The 10000-nt window shown below is 39.3% G+C and overlaps 2 protein-coding genes across 2 annotated transcripts in view; both read left to right on the forward strand.

The window, feature by feature from the left end:
- Window positions 1–2591, forward strand: part of LOC121387142 (protein draper-like) — a 24618-nt gene extending 22027 nt beyond the window's left edge. The window contains exon 15 of the mRNA XM_041518167.1: window positions 2575–2591. Coding sequence (XP_041374101.1) covers window positions 2575–2591 — 17 coding nt within the window. The remainder of the gene's footprint in view (window positions 1–2574) is intronic.
- A 277-nt stretch (window positions 2592–2868) lies between these two features.
- The window catches only part of LOC121387143 (multiple epidermal growth factor-like domains protein 10), a 14171-nt gene continuing 7039 nt past the window's right edge, over window positions 2869–10000 (forward strand). The window contains exons 1-4 of the mRNA XM_041518168.1: window positions 2869–2968; window positions 7118–7249; window positions 8211–8420; window positions 8923–9126. Of these exons, the coding sequence (XP_041374102.1) occupies window positions 2893–2968; window positions 7118–7249; window positions 8211–8420; window positions 8923–9126 (622 nt within the window). The 5' untranslated portion in view covers window positions 2869–2892. The remainder of the gene's footprint in view (window positions 2969–7117; window positions 7250–8210; window positions 8421–8922; window positions 9127–10000) is intronic.

Below are 10000 nucleotides of genomic sequence, written 5' to 3' on the forward strand. Positions count from 1 at the left end.
ATAATATGTTAGCAATACTTATCGCGATAGTTTTTCTACCGAACCGGTATATGCGCGTATGTACTGGTGTACGACATTAGAACCACTTTATACATACTAATAGGTCGCAACAGAAAACATTTGGTAAGAAGTTTGTTTTGTTTAACAACACCACTAGAGCACATTGCTTTATTAATCATCGGCTATTGGATGTCAATCTAATTAAAATTAGCTCCTCTGGTTAAGTGAGCTCCGTGGTCTAGTGGATTCTAGTGGATTCATCTTTCTCGTCTATCACCATCTGCCTATCATTCTCATTATCTTAATATAAAAAGCTTTCCAATTTCTCCCACGATTTCAATCTGTTTCGACCCTTTCGTTCAGTTTCCTCCGACTCTGTCTTCTGAGCTGTCCACACCATCGCCTGCCTGTCTCAACTTCCTACACGGGTGCAGTCTCTGTGTATTTCCCTGCACCCACCTGGCATCCTCGTCCTCTGCCGCTAATAAAGCTGGTCTGACCCACCGGCACTAACTAACGACCGCCGGTAGTAAGGGTGCATAGTAGGTGGTTACAAGTGCCTCTTAGCAATGCCAGAAGTAACTACTGAACACTCTCCGAAGTGGTCAGACTAAGCCCACAACTAAAAGCTGATGGGGAATGGCAGGTGTGTGGCACGGATAGCCACAAGAGACAAGCACCTGTCGCGGTTGGAGAGACAAGGACTGGGATGTGGAGGTGGACAGCGAAAAAAGTTGAAAGATAGGAGGAGTTGCCAGATCGGGACGAAATTGGATGAAATTCAAAGGAGAGAAAGGAAAGGGGGCAGTGGGATAAAAAAAAAAAGCAAGAAAAAAACCCCGCTCCTCTGGTTAATTACTATTACCTGTGGATCTAACAGCACCCCGTTGGAGCTCATGTCCAGTTGACCTTTCATTCGACCGATCAAAACTTTACTTCCAAAATCATGCCAGTGATTTGAAAAGATTTGAATATATTCGGGATTATGCCCAGGGTATACGAAACGATTCGGGTGAATTACGAAGTATGCCGGAAACTAATTTCAATATAAAATTTTATATAAAATTAGTTTCAATACGGAAAAAAAAAACCGAGATGGCATAGCTATAAAATCTGTTTATACCAGTATACAATCCAGAGTTTATTACTGCACTTTTTCCCCTGTTTTTTAAAGGGACATTCCTGACTTTGCTGCATTGTAGGATGTTTCCGACTATTAAAATATTTCTACGATTAAACTTACATATTAAATATATTTTCTTTTTTAGAATATCAGTGTCTGTATATTCAATGTGTTTCTGGTTGTCTTAATATTTGTAAGAAGCCCAAACTGGCTTTTGTCTTCAAATAATTTCGTACGTAAGAAAAACAATTATTTCGGAAATAAAATGAAAATTAACCAAGTACAAATATTAGAACGATCAGAAACACGTTTAATATACAGCCACTAATATTCTAAACAAGAACATATATTTAATATGTAAGTTTAATCGTAGAAATATTTTATTAGTCGATAACATCTTAAAACATTGCAGCAAACTCAGGAATGTCCCTTTAATGTTGAAATATACCAACAAGTTCGCCTATTGCATAAATAGTCTCGCGTGTAATTGGTCGATATTTAAATTGTTATTTATAGATGAAATGTCACCTTGACGTGGGAGTCCACGCAATGTTGCTAGATCTACTGGTAGACCAGTAGAGCTAATTATAATCAGATTGATTGGATATCAAACATTTAGTAATTTTGACATATAACCTTAGAGAGGAAACCCGCTACATTATTTTTCCATTAGTTGCAAGGGATTATTTTTTATATGCATCATCCCACATACAGGATAGCACATACCACGACCTTTGATATACTATACCAGTCGCGGTGCACTGGCTGGAATGAGAAATAGCCCAATGGGCCCACCGACAGGGGACGATCCCAGACCGACCGAGCATCAAAGCGAGCGCTTTACCATAACTGAGCCCAAACTGTTTCGCCATTTCGGGGTAATACCCATCACTATTTATTATAACTGTTTTCGCTTATATGATTTGGGTGGGTCGACGGGTGTTTGTTGTTTATGGTTGATTTTATTTTTGTATTTTTTGGGGTATATTGTTTTTTTGTTTTCTGGTTGTGAGGTAGCTTGTTGGGGGTTGGTTTGTTTCGGTGTTATGGTGTTAGTACAGCGCTCGTCTGAGGTCATTGTGTCGTAGGTTCGAATCACATCAGTGAACCCAATATCTGATTTGTTGTTTTTTCTTATTGTTTGGGTTGTCCCAACAAGGAATCTTTTTATATGCACTATTTGTCCACAAAACAGGACAGCACATATCACGTTCTTTCACATACATGGTTGTTGTTCCCAACAAGGGGATAACCCCCAGAGATGATTCTAACTGAGGTGATTTCTAATATTCGACCCTACGACGCAAGCGTCTCTGGCAGGCGCTTCTACCGACTGAGCTATATCCCGCCCCGTATTTCCATCAGGCCCGTAGGAACGATAGAAGGGAAGGGCACAAGTGGCATGGTTAAAAGGAATGATATGGACGGTATTTTTTTGTATTTTTTTTTAGTCGTGAGAGCATTCTAAGAAAAAAACTGGGCTCACAAAAGCAGAAAAAAACAAACATTTCCAACATGTCAAAATCATGCATTCTGTCCTTCCTGTGAGCCCGTCACCAACATATTTCCGACACTGTATGCACCCTCACCCCACCCCGGTTCCTACGGCCTTGCACACACAAAAACACTGCTATGTATTTTGGCCTGCATACTCATACATAACGTAAACCGGTTTTGTATGTAGCTACTTTCTGTGTATAGCTTGCAAATAAAAGAATATTTGAAAGCTGTGGGCTTTATTAATAATTCAACTTACTGGTTGACCCAAAATGTCGGTTAGTTGGGCGTATTTATGCCTAATTCTACTTACATCGTGGATTGTTTTAAAGCCAGACTCTGTGTCAGGTACGAGTGTTTTGTCTCTTTTACTAAAACACTATTTTTTTTAAATTCAAAACAGTTATACACGGTAAACATGCGTGAAAGTGTGAACACTTACTGTAGATCACATGTATACAAAACACTCGCACACATGCACCCACGCACACCCGCACATACATGCATTCATACACCTACACACAAATAGTGATTTTCTCTGTTTGTATGAAGTCTGAATACATGTCTCAATAATGATGATGATGATGATGATGATGATGAAATAGCAATAACAATAATAATAATAATAATAATAATAACAACAGCAGTAACAACAACAATAATAGCAATACTATTTACTACTACTACTACTACAACTACAACTACTACTACTGTTACTACTACTGATGATGATGATGCTGATGCTGATGCTGCTGATGATGATGATAGTAGTGGTGGTGAAGATGGTAAGTGGTGATGATGGTGAGATGGTGATGATGATGATAATAATGGTGGTGGTGTTGGTGTTGGCGTTCGTAGTGGCGGTGATAATGATGATGATGATGGTGATAATAGTGACGATGGTGATGATTATAATGTTTGATAATGATGATGATGATGATGGTGGCACTGGTGTTGGCAGTGGAGGTGATGCTGATGAAATAAATAAATAAAGAAATGTTTTATTTAACGACGCACTCAACACATTTTATGATGATGATGACTATAATCGTGATGGTAATGATGGTGATGTTGATGATAATGATGGTGATGATGTTTGTGATGGTGATTGTGATTGTGATACCGATGGTGGTGATGTTGATGGTGGTGGTGCTGCTGCTGATTGTGATGATGATGATAATGGTAATGATGATGGTGATGATGATGATGTTGATGGTGCTGGTGCTGCTACTAATGATGGTGATGATAGTGATGATGATGATGATGGTGCTGCTACTGATGATGATGATGGTGATGATGGTTATGGTGTTGCTACTGATGATGGTGATGATGATGATGCTAGTAGTGGTGGTGAAGATGGTAAGTGGTGATGATGGTGAGATGGTGATGATGATAATAATGGTGTTGGTGTTGGCGTTCGTAGTAGCGGTGATGATGATGATGATGGTGATAATAGTGACAATGGTGATGATTATAATGTTCCTGTATCGCAATATATCGCAATACAAAACATTTGGTAAGAAGTTTGTTTTGTTTAACGACACCACTAGAGCACACTGATTTGTTAATCATCGGCTATTGGATGTCAACTATTTGGTAATTTTGACATATAGGTCTACAGAAGAAACCAATTTTTTTCCATTAGTAGTAAGAGATATTTTATATGCACCACCCCACAGACATGATAGCACATACCACGGCCTTTGATATACCAGTCGCGGTTCACTGGCTGGAACGAGAAATAGCCCAATGGGCCTACCGATGGGGATCGATCCCAGTCCGACTGCGCATCAAACGGGCGCTTTAACTCTGGGTCCATAACATTTGGTAATACCCATCACTATTTATTATACCTTTTTTTGCTTATATGATTTGTGCGGGTTGGCATCTACGTCAGTCAGTAGAACGCTCATCTGAGGTCCTTGGTTCGTAGGTTCGAATTACATCAGTGGACCCTCTCTTTGATTGTTGTTTTTCCTTTCCCAACCAGGGATCTTTTATATGCACTTTCCCACAAACAGGTCAGCACATACCACGGTGCTTAACATACCTGGTTGTGGTGGGGATAACCCCCAGAAAATGATTCTATTGAGGTGATTCGACTCTACGAAGCAAGCATCTCTGGCAAGCGCTCTACCAGCTGAGCTATATCCCGCCCCGTATACGTATCAGGCCCGTAGGATCGATAGAAGTGAAGGGCACAGGTGGTATTGTTTAAATGAATTATGTTTTTATTCACGAGAGCATTCACAGAAAAAACGCAGAAAAAACATTCCCAACATGTCAAAATCATGCATTTTGTCCTTCCTGTGAGCCCGTCTCCAACATATTCAGACACTGCATTCACCCCATACCCCCACCCCACCCCACCTCCCCAGCCCGGTTCCTACGGCCCTACGCATACGGAAAGCCTACTGTATATTTTTGGCCTGCATGTTCGTACATAACGTAAACCGGTTTTGTATGTCGCTATTTTCTGTGTATAGCTTGGAAATAAAAGAATATTTGAAAGCTGTGGGCTTTATTAATAATTCAACTTCCTGGTTAACCCAAAAGGTCGGTTAGTTGGGCGTATTTATGCCTAATTCTAGTTACACCGTGGATTTTTTTAAAGCCAGACTCTGTGTCAGGTACCAGTGTTTTGTCTCTTTTACTAAAACACTTACTGTAGATCACAGGAATACAAAACACACTCGCACACATGCACCCACGCACACCTACGTACACATGCATTCATACACCTACACACAAATAGTGATTTTCTCTGTTTTTATGAAGTCTGAATATATGTCTCAATAATGTTGATGATAATGATGATGATGACAATAATAATAAAAATAATAATAACAATAACAACAGCAACAACAACAATAATAGCTATAATATATACTACTACTACTACTACTACTAATAGTGATTTTCACTGTATGATGGCTGAATACATTTCTCAGTAATGATGATGATGATATTGATGATGATGAAATAGCAATAACAATAATAATAATAATAATAATAATAATAATAACAACAACAGCAATAACAACAACAATAATAGCAATAATATTTACTACTACTGATGATGATGATGATGATGATGCTGATGATGATAGTAGTGGTGGTGATGATGGTGAGTGGTGATGATGGCAATAACAACAACAATAATAGCAATAATATTTACTACTACTACTACTACTACTACTACTACTACTACCACTACCACTATTACTACTACTACTACTACTACTACTACTACTACTACTACTACTACTACTACTACTACTACTACTGATGACGATGATGATGATAGTAGTGGTGGTGGTGATGATGGTGAGATGATGATAATGATGATAATGTTGATGTTGACGTTCGTAGTAGCTGTGATAATGATGATGATGGTGATGAAGATAGTGACGATGGTGATGATTATAATGATGATGATGGTGGTACTGGTGTTGGTAGTGGAGGTTATGATGATGATGGTGGTAATGATGATAATAATAATAATAATAATAATTATTATTATTATTATTATTATGATGATGATGATGATGATAATGGCGACAATTGATGATGATGGTGGTGATTATGATGATGATGGCGATGATGACTATAATAGTGATGGTAACGATGGTGATGTTGATGATGGTGATGATGATGGTGCTGCTGCTGCTGTTGATGATAATGATGGTGGTGGTGATGATGATGGTGATGCTAATGATGGTGGTGGTGGTGATGATAGTGATGATGATGGTGATGGTGATGGTGTTTGTGATGGTGATTGCGATGGTGATGGTGTTTGTGATGGTGATGATGGTGATGACGGTGATCATGATGGTGATGGTGATGGTGTTTGTGATGGTGATGGTCATGCTAATGATGGTGGTGGTTGTGATGATGGTGCTGATGATGGTGTTTGTGATGGTGATGATGATGATGGTGAAGGTGTTTGTGATGGTGATGGTGGTGATAGTGATGGTGATGATGGTGATGATAATGGTGATGGTGATGGTGGTGATGCTGTTGCTGATGGTGATGATGATGGTGATGGTGGTGATGCTGCTGATGGTTATGATGATGGTGATGGTGATGAGGGTGATGGTGGTGGTGATGGTGGTGATGTTGCTGATGTTGTTTTTGATGATGATGGTGATGATGGTGATGGTGGTGGTGATGGTGGTGATGCTACTGATGGTGATGATGATGGTGATGGTGATGGTGGTGATGTTGTTGCTGATGGTGATGATGATGGTGATGGTGGTGATGCTGCTGATGGTTATGATGATGGTGATGGTGATGAGGGTGATGGTGGTGGTGATGGTGGTGATGTTGCTGATGTTGTTTTTGATGATGATGGTGATGATGGTGATGGTGGTGGTGATGGTGGTGATGCTACTGATGGTGATGATGATGGTGATGGTGATGGTGGTGATGGTGGTGATGTTGATTGTGATGGTGATTAAGACGATGATAAAACAGTAATACTGAATTTCTCTTTAGGAGCATGCCCGACAGGAAAGTATGGGTTGGACTGTAGCTACGCGTGTCACTGTAATGTTTTCAGATGTCATAACGTCACAGGCTGCTCCGGCAACTGCAACAACGGATGGTCCGGTCCAAAATGTACAATAGGTAAAATAAATTGATCTATATCAGATGTATAGCTAATTTAATAGCGTGGTTTATTGATACTATTATTTACAGACTAGAAATAAATACGCAATGGGAACCATACTGTTATTGACAGGTGCCACTTGTGTGGCAGGATATGCTCACCTTTCGTGAACACCTGCGTCACGTTCAGCCAGCTGTTCATCTAGAATGAGTTTTACGCGACACATTAAACCGAATGTCCACTTCGGGAACCAATGAAAATACTTTCCGAACGTTTAAGGTATTACATTACAATATATTTCGGAGCGGGATCTAGCTCAGTCGGTAGAGCCCATGTCTGAGGTGCTTGCGTCGAACGATCGAACCACCTTAGTGGGTCCATTCTCTGGTGGGGAATTTCCTGTCCCAACCAGCGCACGACGACTGATATATAGTGGTATGTGTTGTTCTGTCTTTTGGAAAGTTCATATAAATTAATCCTTGCTACTGATGGGACAGATGTCGCAAGTTTCCTCTAAGACTATTAGTCAGAAATTATTTGACATTCAATAGCCGATGATTAATACATCAGTGTGCTCTAGCACTCTAGTGGTGTTGTTAAACAAAACACACTTTAACTGTAACTATGTAACTGTTCCATGACTGGTACGTCAAAGGTCGTAGTGTAACGTTGTAGTTTTCAAATATTTTCTTTAAAGTGGCATTTCTTTTATAACTGGGTTCTTAGCTATTTTCTCTTGCAGTCAGTTAGTTTATCTATTAAGACATTTATATTAATATATTATTATTATAACAAATATTATATGTTTTTGTAATACAAGATGGAAGGTGCAATGGCGTGGGTGGCCGTTCTTGCCACATATTCAGTTGGAATATTAATTCACTAAATTGAACATCTTCAGTAATCTTTGTCGTATCTGAACTGTGTTGTTAATACTGCATTATAGCAGATATACCAAGTTTGTTATGAATATTTCAGAAAATGTAGCTTTATTGAAAACTACCTACCAGAGTTCATACTATGACGTATTACCGCGGAATGTATCTGAGCTTGCTGTAGATGGCAGCCGTATTACTGATAGTGGCGGACTCTGCATACTAACTGGTGCACAGCCATACACGTGGTGGGAAGTGGACTTGGGAAGAAACTACTACATACACAAACTAGCTATTTACTTCCGCACCGACTGTAAGTACTTGTATATTTTAGCTTGTATATTTATTGTTTGTTTACTTGTCTGTTGTATTTGTTTTCGATAATTTAGTTGTTGGCGATTTTGGTGGATACGCGTGTGCGAGTTTGTGCGTGTTTAGTTATTTGTGTCTACTGAATGGTTGCAACGCATTCTTTCTAGAAGTAATATTAGATCCTACAATATGTTATGAGTTTCGTTTTGAAATAGAAAACATTTTGTCAAACTGTTAACATCTAATGTCATTGTTTTAAGCGAACAACTTTGTTTACCAGTCTTGATTTATCTGTCTTTCAAAATGTTCGGAAAACACATTTGTGGCCACGCTCTGTGACCTTTGTGTTGAGTATATCCCCAACCCCAACTTGAAATATATTTTCAACGTACATGTTTGTGCAATTATTGCCTATATGTACATACTATGAATACGATAAACACAACACTGTTGTATTTTAATAACTATAATTAAACAGTGATCTACATTTTATATTTATGCAGACACAGTTCGTAAAAGTGGAGTAAATGCATACAGTTCTCTGCATGCAAACCAGAGTAACAGTGGACACTGGTGTGGAAACACAACGTCAAGTAGTCCGCTCATAACACATCTGACCTGCGACGACCCCGCCAGATACATCACACTCTATAGAGATACAGGACGTGGTAACTCATTCATGGACTTCTGTGAAGTTGAAGTATATGGTAAATTGTTTGTGAATATACATTTTAGTACACATTTTTGTAAAACTACATTCCCTGGAATATTGTTTTATTATTTAAGCATATAGAACAGAAAATCCGATTACGTTTTGTGCATATATGACGCCGCACTCCGCATTGGTTTCACTACGCTGGCTTATCCAGGTCAAACACAAAGCCAGTATTTTGAAAGTGGGACTCTTTTGACAGGCACATTTGAACACATTTAACTGTCTTGGTTGAGGGGTCGTCTCATATCTCCAAAACGTATTTATATCCATAGAGGTATGGTACAACGTCTTTCCAGGGGTCGGTGAGTGGGGGATTTGCCTTGAAATTTTGACAGTGGCCAACTGCTGGCATACGCGTTTCATGTAATGGGGTGTTACTAATTACGTAACGCTCTAGGGGTAGAGGAAGAGGGTACTGTGTTCAATTTACGTAACATTTTTCAAGACTATATGTTATTTTTATTCATTACTTAGACCTAAAAAGGTGTTTTTTGGAAATGCGCGGTCAGTCTATGATCGATCCCCATCGGCGGGTATACAAAAATACCATGGTATGTTATATCCTGTCTGTGGGATGGTACATATAAACGATACCTTGTTAAACAGAAATGTAGCGAGTTTCCAAGGCGCGTGTGCAGGGATTTCAGTGGGGTTGGAGTTATAGACTGTGTTGAGCGAAGTTTATATGGGGCCATTTCAAATTTTTTTAAAGTTTGGGCAAGTAAGGGTTTCGACCTCCAATACCCTCCCCCTGCACATGCACCCGCTTCCTCTGTAAGATTATATGTCAAAATTACCCAATGTTAGACATCCAACAGCAGATGGAAGGAAGGATAGGATATGTTTTATTTAACGACGCACTCAAC

Source organism: Gigantopelta aegis, chromosome 13, assembly GCF_016097555.1.
Source record: "Gigantopelta aegis isolate Gae_Host chromosome 13, Gae_host_genome, whole genome shotgun sequence".
NCBI classification, from domain to species: Eukaryota; Metazoa; Mollusca; class Gastropoda; order Neomphalida; family Peltospiridae; genus Gigantopelta; species Gigantopelta aegis.